The following is a 21,203-nucleotide window of genomic DNA, read 5'->3' as shown; positions in this document are numbered from 1 at the left end:
ACAATTGCCTGATCACGGTGAATTGCAGTATGACCTCGTCGTATTTTGGTATTATGTCGTTTCATCAACGATGATACTGGACCAAGAAGTTCCTTACCAGGTTCAACCTGTAGCAGCTGTGGCCATCGCAGACCACCTTGTGGTCCACCACCTCGTTGATAAATTCGTTCAAACGCATCGGCTACTTCAGATGATGTTTTCGTTGATAGCGGCTCTGCCTCTTTATATCTACTTGCAACATCAACTACAGTTAACGCGTACTTGTACGTTTTTCCATGCACAGTATCATGTGGTAAAAACAGAATATCAGCTTGATGAACTTCATTAGGAACACTAACATCGAAATACGCGTACTGAATTCGTTTCGGTGGTGGTAGGTAAATTTGCCATATTGCCTGTTTGGATAACCACGCGCTGGCAGTAGAATGTTTAACCGCTGCTGCATCAGCGAGTTTACCAATTGCTGCTTTGCCTCTCCAATATCCTCTTGGTGAATAATAAATTAATTCCATTATATATTACCAGACCCAAACGCTAATTTACTTTTCATCGCAGATCTTACTAACCAATTAGCTAATGATTCTCTGATATTTTTATTTTTTATGGAATTTAACGCGTGAATTAATTTCACATCTGCAATATGCCTATCCTGTAGATTTTTACTTTTATAAGCTACATCATGAATATGACAAGCTCGATCAATAGCATTTACTCGTTCCTCGCCTGGTTTTGGTTGATCCTGATTATCGAGCCTGATATCGAGTCGAGTACCAGGACCGCAATAATTATATCCTAGTAGATGTTTTTCTACTGGGTATTTAGCCCATGGAGTACCTGGAAACTTTGACATCAAATTAGCAATATCACCACCGCGCTTATTAGGTAAAAATGAAAATTTCTTTCTACCGCATACAGCACATTTTCCACCGTACGCTATTTTTTATTTTTTGTTATAACTGTAGCTAAATCAGTAGTTGGAGTTTTAACTCTACAGCGTAAACAATATAAATTCATGTTATAATATATATGGATATAATTGATTTCTCAGCAACTCGGCAGCGAGAACCTGTTAAGCATCATCCTGCGCTACTGAATTCCATCAGAATGATTATCATAGGACCATCTGGATCGGGTAAGACGCAGTTATTACTTAATCTGATAATGAGATGGTTGAAATGGGATAAATTATATTTGGTAGCACCATCCGCTGGTGATCAACGATGTTATGAAGTATTAAAAGATTTTAACGAAAATGCAAGATTACTGGACGAAGATAATGATATTATAGAGTTTATAACAGATATTGATGAAGCACCGTCCGTTGATTTTTTAGACGGATTTATTAATAATTTAGTTGTGTATGATGATGTGATGCTGGATAAACAATCAAATCCAGCCAGGATGTTTTCTCGCGGCAGACATAAAAATACAGATGTTATCTATGTTACTCAACGATATACACAAATACCAAAAGTAATCAGGGACAATTGTAATATTTTAGTTGTGTTTAATGGCGTAGACACACACACGCTGCGAAATATTCATCAAACTTGGTGCAGCGGTGACATGGATATAATTAAATTCAGAAATTTCTTTTCACGAGCGCAAGCTACTCCGCGTGGATTTATAACAATAAATTTGCACGACCCTAGAACAAGATATCGTGTGGGTCTTGATAAAATATTTGGATAAATTAATAAATTTAATTAAACAGATATCATTCATATAATGAACAACTGTGCGTGGTTAATTCAAGGAACAACAGATAAATGCAACAAAAGATGCCGTGGAGAATATTGTAAAAAACATAATTATATTTTAAAGAAAAATCCTCATGCTGGTCCACGAAGTTGTGTTGGATGTAACAACGGCGTTAGAGGATTATATCAGATTTGCACAAATTGCGGTGGAGATCGATACAGAAGTTTGATGAACTATTACAGAAAAAGAAAGAACATAAATCCAAAACCACCACCAGAACTTGAATATTACTTGAAACATAGAACAAATAAAGATGAAACAGATGAGGAGAACGCGTTGAGAAATATTCATCAAACTTGATATGGTGGTAAAAATTTCTTTTGCAACATGAATAGCAGCAGAGAGGGTTCGTCTACAATCTTGTTTGGGACAAACAATAATCGTAGACGTGGTATGACCTATATGAACGAGCACGGATTTTTTTTGGTCTAAACACAAGGGTTTTGCTCGGGTAATTTGGTCTGTTCACCATCTCTGCTGCTCCAGTGTAAGGTACAGAGCAGCGGGGAGGTGTGCCCTGATCTTGGTACTCTAAGTATGATCCGAGCAGCTGTGTTTTGAACTTTTTGAAGTTTCTGGAGCAGATATTGAGATGAACCAGACATAATTGAGTTACAATAGTCCAGTCTTGAAAGTACTAATGAACACACAAGTGTTTTAGTGGCATCAACTGAAAGATATTTGCGAATTTAGCTGATGCGTCTCAGCTCAAGATATGCAGCCTTGCATATGTTCATGACATGTTTGTTGCAGTGTGAGAGTACTGTCCAGAGTAACACCTAGGTTTCGTACTGATTGTGTGAATTTAATGTTGGTGCTGCTGATATTTATTTTTTGAGGTAAAGGATGTGAATGAGAAAGTGTTTGTGTTGTAATCAGAATGGCCTCAGTTTTATCATCATTCATCTGCAGCTTGTTACATGTCATCCATGATTTCACATCAGAAATGCACCTCTCTACACCTTGGATGGTAGCATCAACTTCAGTCGGGTGGCTAGATTTGTATATTTGGGTGTCATCAGCGTACAATTCGTGAGACACTGGATGATGATCTATGACACTTGAGAGCGACTGAATGTACAGAATGAAGAGAACAGGTCCAAGAACAAACCCCTGTGTAACACCACAACATAGATCAACTGGGCTGGAGTGTATTCCATTTGCAGATACAATTTGTGTCCTATTGACCAAGTAGGACTTGAACCACATAAGGCTGTATCATGAATGCCAAATACATGCTGGAGACGGTGAAGTAATATATCATGGTCTATTGTGTCAAATGCTGCAGACAAATCAAGGAGGGTGAGGACTGTAATCTTTCCGTTATCCAACGCAGAGAGAATGTCATTAACTACTTTTAGAAGAGTAGTTTCAGCACTGTGGCATGTGCGTTATGCAGATTGTACATTGCTAAAAAGACTGTTTGAATTCAGATGAGGTACAAGCTGGGATAGAACAACCTTTTCTAAGATTTTTTATATGAATGGGAGATTAGAAACTAGGCGGTAGTTCTTTAAATCGTTATGGTCTAGTGTTGGTTTCTTCAGTAGAGGCTTTACAATGGCAGTTTTGAAAACTGATGGGAATTCCCCGGATGAAAGAGAGGTATTAATAACATCAGTTAGTGAAGGCAATACTGGATCTAAGCACTCAGGCAGCAGTGATGTTGGAATTGGATCAAGTTCACATGACTTTGGTGCACTCTTCATCACGATTGTAAGTATGAAATCCATAGAGAAAGGTTCAAATGCTGCTAATGGTTGCCGCTCAAATTCTGTATCCCAACTGTATGGTGACGACGAGTCAATTGAAATTGTGGTGTCAAGCTTATCTCTAATGATTTGTTCTTTGTCACGGAAGAAATTTGCAAACATGTCCGGAAGGTCGACTGGAAAGAAGGTAGTTGGAAGTGGTGTAGATTTGTTCCTTGACATTAACTTGTTAGTAATCTCGAAGAGCTCTTTGCAGCTGGAACTTTCCATGATCTTAGTAGTGTAGTGGGCTGATTCCTTCTTAGAGGCTTCATAGATTTACTTATGAATAGTGAGTCTGGTGGAAAGCCAAAGCCTCTCAGCATCCGAGCCACCACGTAACGCGAGCATGTGAAATTAACAATAATGACATGCTCTATCGCAAATTACTCGTTTTCCAAGAAATACACGATATATATATATATATATATATATATATATATATATATATATATATATATATATATATATATATATATATATATATATATATATATATATATATATGAGGAATGTTTAGTCTCTTATTGATCTACTGGTTGCTTCATTCTGCCTTACTTTTATCTCCTGCCATACCTGCTCTGATATTGGAGAAACCTGACCATACTCCAGTGGATTGTAAACGATTTTACGGCCATGACTTGTACGGTTCTTTTATCTGGATAGAAATCTTTACTGTTACCTCAGGCTCTGCTGAATAAACCGTTCTTTCTCCTCAACCGAACATGCGAGGTCTCTACTAGGATACAATTTATCCAATAGTTCATAAGGCCAAGTTACCCATTATTTAGCATATCAACTCGTACACGACCAACCCTTGTACGTTTGTATCCAAAAATAGTGAACGACTTGTCATGATGCATTGAAGAAACATTGTTTTACATTTTTTAAGAATCTAGTTCACTGTGTTAAAATAAAATAAAATAAAAATACGCAATTGGTACCTTTCAAAAGTCACATATCAAAGTATTATTTTCTGGAATCCATGCCATGATTAACATTTCTCACCTACACTTACATGCTAATATATTTATTTATTTATTTATTTATTTATTTATTTATTTATTTATTTATTTTTCCTCATAGGTGTTAGAATCCGGTTCAGTTACTTTAATATCAGTATATCAGGCCTGAGAGTGCGGTCCTCCAACGCTTTAAATCCAGTGATGATCTCTTCATGCAGCGACAAGGAACTATATGACCCCAGAGCTGGGCGGTGCATACCAAGTACGTGCTCGCAGTCCAGATGTGACGACTTTTTGATCAAGTACGGAGTAGCAGATTGCTCCGGAAACCACGATGGCGCTGTGTGTAAGATCACATGCAACGATGGGTCAGTATTAACGAGTTTCAAAACGTGATAGTGCCATGACTACTTCATAAATAAATCTGTGCGTTCAGAATTATATTTGTAATGTTATCAGTAATTTTGTTTCTTTTTCTTAAAATCCTGTTTTGCTATAACAAAAATTGGATTTCACTGTATTAATCTTAAGGATATATTGTGTTAAATTGTGTTCGGTTCTGTTCCACTAAGAAATGAATGCCAATATATCGAGTGATGGATGTTCTCTAACTCTGATGTACGTTGTTAGTGCAGGACACTTTGAATTTGTCCAACTTAATTTAAAACTCAAACATTCCTGCCTCGTTTTGGAAATGGCTGTATTTTGTACTGAACCGAAATTCATATTATAGCATAAAACTACGTTTACTTTAATATTTACAAATTACACATTTAATTCTTGTTTGGCCGAAATTTAAAAAAATAATTGCTGTTTGTTTCACGTTTTGTTCAAGATTATGTCCTACTTATTTTCATCTTCACTAATTAATCTTTTGTTTAATAATTCTTTAAAAACCTAGCAGCTTGCCTGCATCAACTTTGTTTGACCAGCACGGGACCAACGTGCACTTGATCGCAGCGTTGGGTTGATCAGCACGGAACATGCATATGTGCAATTTATGTAAAGTGATATCCTGTACACTGCAAATGTATATTTATATAAACGCATGCGCAATATTTCAACTTTTCAACGGTTTGAAAATTGACAGTTATGATGCCATTCAACTCAAGAGTCAATTGTTTTCTCTAAATAAAGAAAATATTTTGAGATGTTTTCTCTTTGAAAATGATATTTCTGAGGTAAGTATCAGTAATTTATTGTAACTTGAACTTTGCCAAAATTACTGCTGTACAAAAACCACATGACTTCTCTTTAGAGTAATCAAATTTAAAAAAACGTGTGGATAAAACAAAACCAAACAATAATAACCCCAGCCCATTGCTGCCATGAGACAGAGTAAATGCTTTTTTGAATATATTTCATAATACTGGTCATATCCGCTGAGTTTTGAATTTCTAAAGATTTCATCATTACGTTTTAACATTAGTTTATCAATGCATCAGCCAAACTGCGCTAGTAACCAGTCTTTTTTAATTAACCTTCCTTGTGTACAGGTATTTTGTCCAGGGAAACCAATCCATTTTTACCGTTCCTCGGTACGGATATTTTGTCAAGGGTAACCAATCCTTTTTACCTTCCTTCTATACAGGTATTTTGTCCAGGGTAACCAATCCTTTTTACCTTCCTTCTATACAGGTATTTTGTCCAGGGTGGTAATAACGAAGCAATATGTTCTCAGGGAAAATGGCAGTCATCAGGTCCACACCACTGTTCCCCTAAGGACTGCAAAAAACCTTCTATCCCTCTGGCCACTGTGTCATGTCCCGACGGTACAACGTTCGGAAAAGAGTGCAACTTTAAGTGCGACCAGCCAGCAGTTTTAAGGGGTGAGTTTTGATTTTCGCCAACAGATGTAAACAATCTATCGGAAAGTTTCGACTCATCTGTAAATGTTCATCATTTTGTTCATAACGATACAGACCACATTTAGACAATCTGTAATTGTGCTGGGGATGTAAATGTTGTATCATCAGTAACTTTCTGCAGATGGTAACAGTAACTCTAGTTACACCAACAAACTGGTCCTTTCTTCTTTTTTCTTTAATTTCTTCTGGGGCAGTGGGTAGGGGAACGTCATAATGAATCTATCCTGCCTTTAGTTTCTTAGGAGTCCTTTCTTTTCTTCTTCGAATACATTAACAATCATAATATCTTAGGAGAACTACCACTACCTCGCAAATCCAGCCCTCCCTGATGCTAATTTTAGCTCAAGAGAGGTAAAAGTTGAATGCCGATCCATTGGCGGTGGGCAGAATGATATCCCCTTACATATAAGACTTGGCGGCAATGCGTAAGGATATGTTAGTTATGACTTCCGCTCGTGCCAAGAAGCATGATGTCGTCACGAGAGACCTCGCAAAGCCAAGGCTACGTGGAAGATATGTCACTTCAAGTTGGAGGAGTTTTTTTTCACTTCATAGGAAAGTATACTCCTCTATATTTTCAACTTTTTCTCTCTTTCTGTCATGACAAAAGTTCTGCCTTTACGAAGTGTCACACTTTTTCGTCGTCACATTTGGGTACTTGCACGTGGAGCCTAAGCGACTTCACAGTTCGTTCGCGCTATACCTAATTAGTTGAATATAATACTGAGACAAATAAAGTACATTTGGTATATGTCCAGAAATATTAGTTCTGTATATCTTTTTTAGGTACAGGCACAACGCTTACCTGTCTGGCTAATGGCACATGGTCACTAAGCAGAGCATTCTGTCAAGTGGTGTGCGACCCTCTTCCGGTTTATGCATTGGTCCAGGCCGAACTCCGAACTCTATCCTGCAGTTCCGGAGAACAGCTGGTTGGACAACATTGTCGGATCAGATGCCTGGAGGGATATCATATTGAGGAAGAGTCGATGAAAAAGTAAACATTTCTGTATCGATTTGCAGGCTTTAAGAGGCAATTATAAACACAAACTTTTCGGAACAAAATGATTTTAATAATTTGCTGACTGAATTTTATATTAGATTTAAATACAATTTTTCTGTACGTATTACTTTTTAGATATGTAGATAGAACTTAACAGATTGACATTTTCGCCAATTTGTTTTGTGAATGGGATTCGCCCTACTTGTTTTTATAGAGATTATCCTGTCTTGCACTGTGCTTATTTATGCAATGAATATTTAGCTATCGTTAAACTTATTGTGTAAGTAACCGGTGAAATCCGGAATTTATATCTGTCATCGCCTTATTTACCAGAAAATGCACAGCATCACTCAGAATTTCTGTAGTTTTGATCAGTGGGAATCTACGCCCCCTAAACATACCATGGAACACACGAAAAAACCGTCTCATTGAAAATAAAACCGTTGACTGCCAAGGAATGAGGGAAGGGATGTAACTCTAAACATCTCAGTTACTGTTATCTACAGTTATATGGCTTCATATACAAAATTGTCTCTCGAATGTCGTCATGTTTTGTGTCAAACAAAATATTAAATTTTAATCTTTCGATGTTTTTGCAACATAAGCGCATTTTCATTACAGGAAAACATCTAAATTTGTATGTGGAAGCGATGGTTACTGGTATGGTCCACGCTGTGTACGAAACTCTTGCCCGATGGTTCCTATACTCTTCAGTGGCGCCTACACGTGCACTGACGGGCTTTTTGTCGGAAGCATATGCTCAATGAGCTGCCCTGGAAACCTTCAGGTAATTATGAAATAAAAATTAACTATATTTACGTTTTGTGTCAGTGAGTACCTGTGATTACTATTTCAATGTTGAACTTTTTGTCTTCAGTTTTATTTTTTGCGTCAATTAACAGTTGGTATTATTATTTCAATGTTGTACTTGTCATAGTGTTATATTTTGTACTACTTGCCATAGTTTTATGTTCTGCGTCAATTAGCCGTTGTGAGTATTAATTCAACGCCGTACTAAATGTCATACGCTTATAGATTTTGTCAATAAGCAGCTGTGAGTACTATTTCAGTGCTGTACATCTTGTCATAAGTTTATAGATTGTGTCAATAAGCGGATGTGAGTATTATTGCAATGTTGTACTTATTGTCATACGTTATGAGTTGTGTCAGTAAGCAGCTGTGATTACTATTTCAATGTTGTTTTCATTGTGTCATTGTTGAATGCGACTAGTAGCTTTCGCTTCAAATATGTGTATTGGCAGCTTTCGCTTCAAATATGTGTATTGGCTGGCATTGTCTTTTCCAGTGGAAATTGCTTTTTCAACAAAACATAGAAAAAAAGAAATAAGATACCTTTGTCATTTTCTGTCTACATATTTAATAGTGATCGCATATTTTAATAATCATCGCATATTTTAATAGACATAGCATAATTTAAGTCATCGCATAATTTAATAGTCATCGCATATTTATCATCGTATATTGTGCCTCAAATCCAGTGTACATTGTCTGGGGTTTGGGTGATACTTTTCGACTGAGACTTTCATTTTTAAAAATAGTATTAAAGGAAAAGGACCACGCACCTGTTCCATAAGTACATTATATTATACAGTATAGTTTGTACATATATCCAAACGATACAATATGTAAGTTAGATCAATCGGATTTAAATATTTTTGTAGACAATCAAATGTGACCCGGATGGCGATTGGGACGGAAAGTTTGTTTTGTGTCCAGCTGTAGCATTCAATAATTGTCCACGAATTTCATCACCTTCTGACCTGATCTTTTCTTGTGATAGTCACAGAGTTGGTAAGTAAACTTAGTCTCAAATGTTATGACAGGGGAATTTACCAACCAAACGTGATTTATTTTAATTTAAACCAGTGATTTCTAAAGAAAATGCATTGAGGATTATGTGATCATGTTCGTCCGTGCGTGTTTTATGTCGATTATCTCCATCTACACTCTTAGACGTGGGAGCTGTATGATCTTTAAATGAACACAACAGTTTTATAATTTGTATCCATCCCCTGGCAGAGGAGGTTTTGGGTAGGGTTAAAACTATTATCCAGCTCTTAGGAAGAGACACTTTTGCAGAATATGGAGAAAAGTACGGCTATTATACATAGCTTTAGTTTTAAAAATACAACGAGAAAGCAATGTGATCAAATGACCTTGTCGTAAAAGAAAAGCAAATTAAATTACAGTGGGCACTCACTATAACGCGAATCAGTATAGCACGGTATTCCATATATCAAACGATATGCATATATCGCATGTCTGATTTAGAACTCGCATGCAAAATGTATACCAGGAACGATCCTAAACACGCCATCTCTGACGTGTTTAGATTAAAGTATTTTTTATGAGACCATTCTTTTATATCTTGTTTTCTGAACAATTATAGTAATATTGGTTTTCCAAAGAAAATAGCAAAAGCAAAATCAGTATAGTGACTGCTAAATATCCAACTTTCAGTGTTTGGTTTTCCAAAGATAATAGCGAAAAACAAATAATAATCAGTATTGTGATTGCTAACTATCTTACACTCAGAAAATAATGTTACGTAACTTGAACGGTATACAAACTTTTGACGTGGGCAATGTCTGCTTTCAATCCACAATTTTAACAGAACGTCATCACTGGTTTTCAACCTATGAGAGACCGCTCTTTGCATTTTCTTTTTCTTTCGAAGAGATTATTCACGTAGTTCCTTTGAGTCTTCAACTTTGAATGGAAATAAAATGCAATTTTTTTTAGCGCTAGACGGTTGTATTGTGGAGGTTTAAAGGCATATTATACAATAAAAGACTAGATGCCATAAGCAGAGCTGTAACACGAAAGCTAAACCCATGGATAAACGTCATCAAAGAAATGGTAATTCCGGCCTTGCATGTTAGGTCAGCATTACTTTCAGGAGTTCCGTGAATCAGACGTCAACATTGCATTTTTAGTCATTATTACTTTCAGGTGGGCCTTAAATTCATGTGTTGGTCTTTCTAAAAAGACAATGCATGAGATAAAAAGTTCATCTTGTGAGTACAATGTGGGCGTAAAAAGGGATATATCCAGTATTACAAGTACATGTGAAAAAGATTAAAGGTACGCAATCATTACAACTATTAAAGGCTATAGCGAGCAATAGATTCACCATAAGGAAATCATCACCATGGTTACAACTATGAAAAACAGTGTTTGCCATAGAGAAATATTATGCATAGTAAACGGATCGTAAACAAGGTTTCCAACTTACTGGTTCGCCACCGTTAAATAAGTGTGAGCGTGTAGGCGAGCGATATATATCGATTATCATGAATAATCGGACACTCCAGTCTCGCTACTGAGTGAGGAAACAACACGGAAGCTGACAGTTTACGGGTTATAAGTCCCACCCGATTGGTGTAGGGAAGGGGCGCCACGGGTCAACTTTGACGGTGGGAGGGATCATCGTGTCCCACTGGCCAACTATCGCCCGCCTCAAGCCGGGCAGCCCCCGGTCAATAAGGTGTTGACCCGCCATCGTCTGCCTGCTCCAGTGGGTGTCTGGAGCTCAGTGTGTTGTTCAGCATGACAAGCAGACGGTAATTCCACACCAGACAAAAGAAACAAGAAACCAATAAAGAAGACTCCAGCTCTTCGATTTGCAAGCTGGAATGTGCGCACCATGTGTACAGGCATCTCCGACGACCTCAGAGAAGTGGACGACACCAGAAAGACGGCCATCATCGATAGAGAACTCACCAGACTAAATATCAGCATAGCTGCCCTCCAGGAAACCAGGCTCGCCTCTAGTGGCTCCCTCAGAGAGGAAAACTACACCTTCTTCTGGAAGGGTCGAGAACCTGAGGAGCCCCGTCAGCACGGAGTGGGCTTTGCCATCAAAAACAATCTCCTGGCCTCGGCTGAACCTCCCACAGGGGGCACTGAGCGTCTCTTGTCCATCCGCCTCACCACTGCTTCAGGTCCTGTCAACATCATCAGTGTCTACGCCCCAACCCTCACGTCATCAGAAGAAGTGAAGGATCAGTTCTATGGGCAGCTGGACGAACAGATCAAAGGATGCCCCAAATATGAACCACTATTCCTCCTCGGCGACTTTAATGCCAGAGTAGGTGCGGACCACGAGTCATGGCCTACCTGCCTCGGATATCATGGCACTGGAAAGACCAACGAAAACGGCCAGAGACTGCTGGAGCTATGCACCTACCATGGCCTGTGCATCACAAACACCTTCTTCAAGTGTAAGCCACAACACAAAGTGTCATGGAAACACCCCAGATCTCATCACTGGCACCAACTCGACTTGGTCATCACCAGGCGCTCTGCCCTTAACAGCGTCCTCTCCACCAGAACCTACCACAGTGCAGACTGTGACTCCGATCATGCCCTTGTGAGCAGCAGAGTGCGACTACAGCCACACATGCTCCACCGCTCAAAACCAAAAGGACGTCCTCGCATAAACACTGCGCAGATGTCAGTCCCTGCCAAGGTGGAGGAGTATGTGTCTGCCCTGAACAAGGCTCTCCAGGACCTGCCTGAGTACGACGCTACAGCCAAGTGGAACGCTATGAAGGGTGCCATCTACAGTACAGCTATGTCAACGTTTGGCAAGAAGGAACGACCCAGCCAGGACTGGTTCAATGCACACCTATCAAGGATGGAACCACAAATCGAGGAGAAACGAAAAGCCTTCATAGCTTACAAAAAATGCCCTAATGAACGGACGCTCGCTGCTCTCAGAAGTGCCCGAAGTAACACCCAACGTATTGCTAGACAGTGTGCGAACGAGTACTGGCAACAACTGTGTGAAGGGATCCAGCGCAGTGCCGAGTCCGGACACATCCAAGGTATGTACAGTGGCATCAAGAAGGCTCTAGGCCCTACAGTGAAAGGGGTCGCTCCCCTGAAATCCCTGATGGGAGAGAAGATCACAGACCGTGGGCAACAGATGGCCAGATGGGTGGAGCACTACTCAGAACTATACTCCCGAGAAACGTCAGTCACTGATGCAGCCCTCAGCAGCATAAAGAATCTGCCCACCATGGAAGAGCTCGACAAAGTGCCAACCTTAGAGGAGCTCAGCAAAGCAATCGACTGCCTTCCTAACGACAAAGCACCAGGTAGTGACAGCATCCCGCCCGAAGCTATCAAACGTGGAAATCTAGCATTGATTAAACCACTGCACGAGCTACTTTGCCGCTGGTGGGAGGAAGGAGTAGTCCCCCAAGACATGCGTGATGCCACAATTGTGACCCTTTACAAAAACAAGGGCGACCGCAGTGACTGTAATAATTACAGAGGGATCTCCCTTTTGAGTATTGTTGGTAAAGTGTACGCCCGCATGATACTCAACAGGCTGCAGTTGCTGGCAGACCGTGTGTACCCGGAATCACAGTGCGGCTTCAGAGCAGGCAGGTCGACGACAGACATGATCTTCTCCCTACGACAACTCCAAGAGAAGAGCAGACAGCAAGGTCAACCACTCTACATGATGTTCATTGACCTCACCAAGGCCTTTGACTTGGTCAGCAGGAAGGGCCTTTTTGAACTTCTGAGTAAGATCGGTTGCCCCCCAAAACTCCTCAGCATGATAATCTCTTTCCATGCAGATATGAAGGGAACAGTCCTGTATGATGGATCCTCCTCAACCTCCTTCCCAATTAACAGTGGTGTGAAGCAGGGCTGCGTGCTGGCACCAACACTTTTTGGGATCTTCTTCTCCCTGCTCCTGTCCTACGCCTTCGACACGTCCACGGATGGCATATATCTACACACCAGGTCTGACGGGAGGCTATTCAACCTGGCACGACTGCGCTCAAAGACCAAAGTGAGAGCTGTGCTCATCAGGGAGATGCTTTTTGCAGATGACGCAGCTCTTGTGGCCCACACCGAGGAAGCCCTCCAGAGACTGGGAGACCGTTTTGCTGTTTCCTGCACGCAGTTTGGTCTCACCATCAGGTTGGAAAAAACAAATGTCAGCGTGCAAGATACCACCATTGCCCCTTCAATCAAAATCAACGGTGTCACCCTGGAAGCAGTCAACAACTTTACCTACCTAGAGTCAACCATCAGCAGCACTCTCTCGATTGATATGGAGCTGGACAGAAGGCTTGGAAAGGCAAACACCATCATGGCTCGATTAACGAAGAGGGTGTGGGAAAACAACGCGCTGACAGAGCACACCAAGGTCCGAGTCTACCAGGCCTGCGTTCTCAGCACCCTTCTATATTGAAGTGAGACCTGGAGTACCTACATGAGGCAAGAACGCCGGCTCAACTCCTTCCATATACGGTGCCTAAAACGCATCCTGAAAATCAGCTGGCAAGACCGTGTTCCACACAGCGAGATCCTGCAGCGTGCAAGTACCCCCAGCATGTACTCCCTGCTAATTAAACGCCGCCTTCGATGGCTGGGTCACGTCCGACGCATGGAGGATGGAAGGCTGCCAAAGGACATCCTATATGGACAGCTGGCCACTGGCATGAGAAGAGTCGGACGCCCCTCACTCCGTTTCAAAGATGTGTGCAAGAGGGACATGAAGGCATGCAACATTTCACCCGATGGCTGGGAAGAGCTGGCTGAGGACCGAGGCACCTGGAGACTGATGGTAAACAATGGCATATCAGTCGCTGATGCGAGGAGAGGCCAGTTGGCGGCAGAGAAACGTAAGAGAAAGAAGAACGCAGCAGCAACCACAGTAACGCAGACTTCCCAGTATGTCTGCACCTACTGCAATAGGGACTGTCACTCACGTATAGGCATGCACAGCCCCAGCAGACGATGCCAACAGAGACAGACAACACCCCAAGGGCGCTATTCGCATGGTCTTTCGAGACCGAGTGGCCAATGATGATGATGATGATGATATATATATATATATATATATATATATATATATATATATATATATATATATATATATATATATATATATATAGTCTAGACTAAAAGCATTGTATAATTCAAAAACGTTTTGCAGATATTGCCTGGACTAAATGCGATATTTGTCTGTAGTGACTAAATTAATGCTACAATTTCACTTTCGCTAATTTTGAGAGTGTCATATTTTAGCGGTGTTAGATTCTAGTTAATCTTTTTCAGGGTCATCTATGGAAGAGACTGCACGAAAATATTAATTTATAAGTTAGCTTATCACACACAAACACACTCTATATTATAAATGGCCAAAGAAGAAACGGAGACAGAGATAAAACAAACAATTTTCACACATCAGAGCATTGATAGCAAAGATAAAAATTAAAATTATATGTTCGCCTAAATACAACATAGTCCTAAGTTAACGGCTTTGTATTATAAGCGAATTATGTTTTCGACCATAATTTTAAAATTGGACCATTCAATTTAAACACATATTTTTGATCATATATATATATTGGATCATGCAAGTTAAATAAACGTGCAATAAGATGAACGCTGAATGATACAACAGCATTTTATGAACTTTTTTTGTCTCAGAAAATTTACTTATTTTACATTAAACTTCAATTTATTTTATTTACGTCGTTAATTACTAGATAAATGAAACGAAAACAAGTATATACCAACTCATGACTGCGCATTTTGACGGTCTAATTCTACAAGTGTGTTAAAAGCATTTTGTGACCAGTTTAAATTCAGTATGATTTCATTTACGTCCTAATAACAAATCTAGTCACTAAAATTTGTTTAAATAAATTTTTAGCTGGAGTCTTTTTCATGTCCATCTTTAAGTTTTGAACGTTTACTCTTAAAATTAAATGCTTCATACATGTTTCCATGGAAACCTACTTGTCCGACATCTTCCCAAGTTTGTATAAACAAGTAAACGTTGTTTCAATTCGATTGAAAAAGTGACGTAATTCTGATAGTTAATGACGTCATTCTTATAGTTAACCGCTGTTTGTTTGCAAGTTTCCAAGATACAATTTTAGTAGTAGTAGTAGCAGTAACAACTACTACTGTTTACATAGGAATCGTTCTGATTAAATTCACCGATTGCCATATTAAAATCAGACTGTTTGAAATCATCAGCTGGCATATTAAAATAGACTGTTTGAAATCATCAGCTCGCATATTAAAATAAGACTTTGAAATCATCAGATGGCATCTTAAAAAAGACTGTCTAAAATCATCAGCTGGAATATTAAAATAAGACTTTGAAATCATCAGCTGGCATATTAAAATAGACTGTTTGAAATCATCAGCTGGCATATTAAATTAAGACTTTGAAATCATCAACTGGCATATTAAAATAAAACTTTGAAATCATCAGCTGGCATATTAAAATAGACTGTTTGAAATCATCAGCTGACATCTTAAACAAGACTGTTTGAAATTATCAGCTGGCATATTAAAATAAGACTTTGAAATCATCAGCTGGCATCTTAAAAAAGACTGTTTGAACTCATCAACTGGCATATTAAAAAAAGACTTTGAAATCATCGACTGACATTAAAATAAGACTTTGAAATCATCAGCTGACATATTAAAATAAGACTTTGAAATCATCAGCTGTCATATTAAAAAATGACTTTGAAATCATCAGCTGGCATATTAAAATAGACTGTTTGAAATCATCAGATGGCATATTAAAATAAGACTTTGAAGTCATCAGCTGTCATATTAAAATAAGACTTTGAAATCATCAGCTGGCATATTAAATTAAGACTTTGAAATCATCAGCTGGCATATTAAAATAGACTGTTTGAAAACATCAGCTGGCATATCGTCAAATCGGCGATACTGTTGTTTTCTGATCCTGTGAATGGCTCAGAGTTTATTCCAAATTTCGAACAAAAGATTACTGATGCTTTTCTATCAGACTGGAAGAATAAATTGCAAAATCCGGATAAATTGTGTCTATATAAACATATTAAAACTGAATTTTGCCACGAAGATGATTTCAAATGCTTGTGTAACCATTTACAGAGATGATCTTTGACAAAACTTCCAGTGTAATCTCAAACTTCGATAACTGAAACTGGGGGTTGGGGTGGCGGTATGGAAACAATAGAATCAATACAGGTGCGAGATATGTTATGTCACGTGACAGCTACGTTATTAAGGATGACTATGAGTTTATTTTAGTGTGTCCAGTATATACTAACTTATGTGAGAGTAAAAAATATATGGTTGCTAAATTTCTTTGCGAAGCGTTTAAAGTAATAGATTTTTCCTAGAAAGGATGTCGGTGAAAAAATGAACAAAGATTCGTACGTTTCCAGATTTTATAACAAATTATAATAATGCGTTCTTTTCGACATGTGTTCACAGCATGTTTCTCAGCACTAGACTTTTCAGTGTGTCCAAATCCTTATAAATGAACAATACTATAAAAAAAATAGATAGGGTTCGAATTTTAGTTGAGTAATAATTAAAATTTATATAACTTGTTTGATAAAACATTTTTACTACATATTTAAACATTCATCTCATATAATCACGGATCCTTCTGTAGTAACCACGAAAGAGGACATTATGTTCTATTTAGTGTATCTCTCTGTCTCTTTGTCTGTCTGTCTGTCTCTGTCTGTATCTCTCTCTCATTATATATAGAGACAAACAGACAGACACAGAGACAAATATTCCAATAAAGAACTTCTTGTATGTATATATATATATAGAGAGAGAGAGAGAGAGAGACAGACAGACACAGATAGACAGAGTTCTAATTATAAATATTTCAAGAAAGAACTTTTTGTAATTTTAAATGTATGTTTTCGAGCCCTGTCTTTTTTAAGGTTCAACATGCAGTGTGCGTTGCGAAGGTTACGATTCCGTCCCGACATACGATGGAACCGATTTCAGTGTAGACGCCGGTGATAAGGTTGACGTCATAACGTGCACCTCATCATTGTCATGGTTACCAGCCCCATCAGATATTGTTTGCGAACGCACTTGTGTTAAGGTAATACTTTTGATACTCTATGAATTACAACCTTTCAGAAATGTGTCGTTCTCGTGACAAATAAGTAAATCGTTGTGTTTTTGCCTGTGTTGTAAGTTTTGATACTCTATGAATTACAACCTTTCAGAAATGTATCGTTCTCGTGACAAATAAGTAAATCGTTGTGTTTTTGCCTGTGTTGTAAGTTTAGTTGATATCCAAACATCATAGAGAGATTAGGAACCAAATAAAAACCACAAATTTGTTTGCCATTTTTTCACCAAATTTGTTTATCCATGCGGGTAACTTTGGTGTTCTTGGTTGAAGTTGAGACTGAATGCCCAGCTGGCATGAAAGTTGTCTGTAAGACTTTATTTTGGAATATAACAGGATGGTAATTGCGCTTCGAATAGTACTAAACAACCACATTTTCTTGCTCACTAATGACATATGATGGTTTCTAAGTTCATTTAAAAATTTCGGGTACCACAGACAAAAACAAAATCAAAGTTTTCATTGTCTCTGATATTGAACATTTTCATCAAGGTCACAATTAACAACATTTCGTTTCGTCACCTTCTGCTGCATGATATCGTTTGCTCTGACATCGCTTAATTATGTATTTTTTATTAACCAGCCTTTTCAATCTGTTTCGGTAATACGAACACAGAAAAACATACCAAGCATCATTTTATTTTATTTCTGGTTTTGTTTTTAATTTTATTGAGAGGAGATGGTGTATAACTTTATTTTGTTGCACGTCTTTTGAATAAAAGTATACACCAACTGATACAAATGTGCCTTCGATGTTAGCTCTCATTTTATGAAGAAGAAAAGCGTGAAACCCTTAAACAATCGCAGACCTGGAGAAGCAAATACATTTATCCTTGCACGTGTTGTACGCTAGGATAGAATTACAGACGGAGACGTGCAAAGCGTGCGCCTTACCGTCCTGCTACCCGTGCATTATTCTATAATTTCTTTGTTTGTTTAAGGGAGCCATGGGGGACAAATTCTGTGATGGAATCAACAACCGAGAATTCTGTGACTGGGATGGTGGAGATTGTTGTCCATCAACAAGTGGGGCGAGAGTTATTTCCCTTGATGACTCTTGTACGACTGACTGCAAATGTAAAGATCCAATGGCAATAGAGAATAAACGCCGACGCCGTCGTCATGACAAATTGAAATTTATACGACTAAACTTTGATAAGGACTTTGATAATGATGAGTAATATAAATATTAATGCAGTAGTCGAAATGCTTTTGTTTTCATTGGTAATTAATGATTTTCTCTAATCAGAAAATACTAAAGACGCGTATCACGTAAAGAATTGTTTTTGTGTACTGGTTTTAATCATGTTAAATTGCAATTTTGATTTTTTTAGTTGCATATTTTCTTTTTACTACAAAATTAAAGCTAAATTTCTGGTAAATTTAAGATTATTTCATCCTTTTATGTCTTCTCCACCAGCGTAAAAGAGGTGGGTGGGTGGGTGAATATATGATGATCACTAGTTATGTGAAAATTGTGAAAAAAATGTTTACTGTACGATTGGTTTAAGTCATAGTTCTTGATTATAGATTGTTTGTCCTTATAAAAAAACACCGTTTTATTTATAGCTTGTATACCCAGATTGTGATGATAGTTTGTGCCAAGGGAAACTCAAATGTCGTGATGTTGATGGAAATAAATCAGTTTCAGTGAGTAGTTTTCTATTTATTTTTGCTCGTCGAAATTGGGAACGACCTTTGATTAACCTTATAAAATTATTAACCTAAATATGGGTCGCGTTTTGTCTAACGATGCTGCTGAAAATAAATCAATGTCAGTAAATAGTTTTCTAATAATTTCTGCTCGTTGAAGTTGGAGACGACCTTTGATTAGCCTTGAAAAATTATTATCTTAAATCTGGATCGAATACAGTCTAACGATATGTATAATTTTTCTATATTCAGAACGTGTCCCAAATATACCAATTTTGATCAAGACTTTATCTTAGATTACGGGGCCCCGAGTGGCCGAGTGTTCTAAAGCGCTCTTCGTGACGGATCACTGCCATCTCACCTCTGCCTGCGTGGGTTCGAGTCTCGGATTCGGTCAATGTGGGTATGTGAGATAGCTTGCCAGTAGCTTCTCGTGGGTCGGTGGTTATTTCTGGGGTTTTCCCGGGTTCTTCCTCCATCATGTATAGCCTATCGTGTGCTTAAATATGGCGTTAAACCCACAACAATAACAACAACAAATCTTAGATTACGGATAACCACAAATCTGGTAAACAAGAAATCGTCTTATCTTTTTACAACCCTGGCGTCAAAGCATTAAACAGAAATCGTATAATCTTTTTACAACCCTGAACACAAAGCAGTAACAAGAAATTGACTAATGTTTTGACAACCTTGGCGCCAAAGCATTGATCGGAAATCTGTTTAAACTTTATACGACCCTGGCGTCCAAAAGCGTCATTAGGATAAACTGTAATGTTAATTAAACAAAAATCATTATGTGCTTTTATCAAGACATCACTGACCACCAGACGTCTTGCAAATGCAAGTGACGTAGGACAAACAGTCAAATAACTCTTGAGATTTCTCTTTGTAGAGCCTAGTCTGGAATTCAGTCAGTGACTATAGACATAGGTACAAAAGGAAGTAGGCGGTAATTCTTTAATGAACCTAGTTATTTGACTGGTTCATGATTGATTTCTCCTTTATCATAAGCAAAATATTAAATATTACTTTGTCAGTCTGTTCATCCATCTATCTATCCGATGAACTACTCGATGCTTTCATGCCTGCATACATATTGTTTTCTTTCTTATCTATCAGTCAATTTGCACACACACACACACACACACACACACATACATACATACATACATACTAGTGTTACGACTATCTGATCTTAAACTAAATAACAGAAAGTAGCGAAATCAACAAGTTTTGTAAAATCTACAAATAAATTTATTTTCCTAATTTACAAAGTAAACATTTAAGGGGAACTTACAGCATTTATTATTAAATCCAAAATAGTCATAAACGTTTTATCACTAATCTAAATGTATCTTCCATTCTATATATGTTTGTCAACCATCCAGCCAATCAACCGACCAATCGATCGATCAATTAATCTATCTATCTATCTATCTATATATATGTCTGTCTGTCATATGATTACCTATCTGGATAAACGTCTATCTGCTATGTCTATTTATCTATCCTTTTATCTTTTTATCAAAGTTCTATGAATATATGTACGAATGTACCTACCTACCAATCAATCAATCAATATATCACTATAACATTTAATTAACGTGCTTGTGTCATCGTGCATTTGTTTCTGGTTTCAGCAAAATTTTAATCTTTGCATAGTTTGTAACTTTTGCCAGCAGATGCTTGGTTCTGTATACAACAAATGACGTGGACTCTGTCTGTGTACATTTAGAACTCTGGGTACATTCTGAACGCTGTCTGTCAGGATACATTAGAACTCTGTATGGGTGCATTTAGAACTCTGTATGGGTACATTTAACTCTGGCTGTCAGGGTACATTTAGAATTCTGTCTGTCTGGGTACATATAGAACTCCGTCAGGGTACATGTAGAACGTTTCCTTCCGAAAGCGTCTTGTCTTGGGGCAAATGAACCATCACTTTATCTCAGACGATTTTAATTGGCTGTTGTTGTTGTTGTTGTTGTAGGGTTTTCAGTACAAGATAGGCTATACATGGCGGCCAGTATTAATGGTGGAGGAAGAACCCGTGAAAACCCGGAAAGAACCACCGACCCACAAGAAGCTACCGGCAAGCTTTCTCACATTGGCCTAGCCCAAGACTCGAACCCACGCAGACAGCGGTGAGATGGAAGTGGTCCGTAACGGTGAGCGCTTTAGACCACTCGGCCACTCGGGGCCCCTAATTGGCTGTTAGGTATACTACCAAAGTAGTTCTGTGAAATTGGCTGTTAG

General features: G+C 38.4%; 1 protein-coding gene across 1 annotated transcript in view; it reads left to right on the top strand.

The window, feature by feature from the left end:
- Nucleotides 1-18,945, top strand: part of LOC149777680 (pappalysin-1-like) — a 65,519-nt gene extending 46,574 nt beyond the window's left edge. Inside the window, exons 15-21 of the mRNA XM_089938725.1 lie at nucleotides 4,599-4,845; nucleotides 6,116-6,306; nucleotides 7,132-7,342; nucleotides 7,970-8,135; nucleotides 9,031-9,160; nucleotides 17,092-17,258; nucleotides 18,233-18,945. Coding sequence (XP_089794851.1) covers nucleotides 4,599-4,845; nucleotides 6,116-6,306; nucleotides 7,132-7,342; nucleotides 7,970-8,135; nucleotides 9,031-9,160; nucleotides 17,092-17,258; nucleotides 18,233-18,472 — 1,352 coding nt within the window. The 3' untranslated portion in view covers nucleotides 18,473-18,945. The remainder of the gene's footprint in view (nucleotides 1-4,598; nucleotides 4,846-6,115; nucleotides 6,307-7,131; nucleotides 7,343-7,969; nucleotides 8,136-9,030; nucleotides 9,161-17,091; nucleotides 17,259-18,232) is intronic.
- Nucleotides 18,946-21,203: the final 2,258 nt, after the last annotated feature.

This window comes from Sinohyriopsis cumingii, chromosome 17, assembly GCF_028554795.1.
Source record: "Sinohyriopsis cumingii isolate HCF-2022 chromosome 17, ASM2855479v2, whole genome shotgun sequence".
NCBI classification, from domain to species: Eukaryota; Metazoa; Mollusca; class Bivalvia; order Unionida; family Unionidae; genus Sinohyriopsis; species Sinohyriopsis cumingii.
Note: the sequence above shows the minus strand (reverse complement) of the source record. Positions and strands in the feature narration are given on the sequence as shown.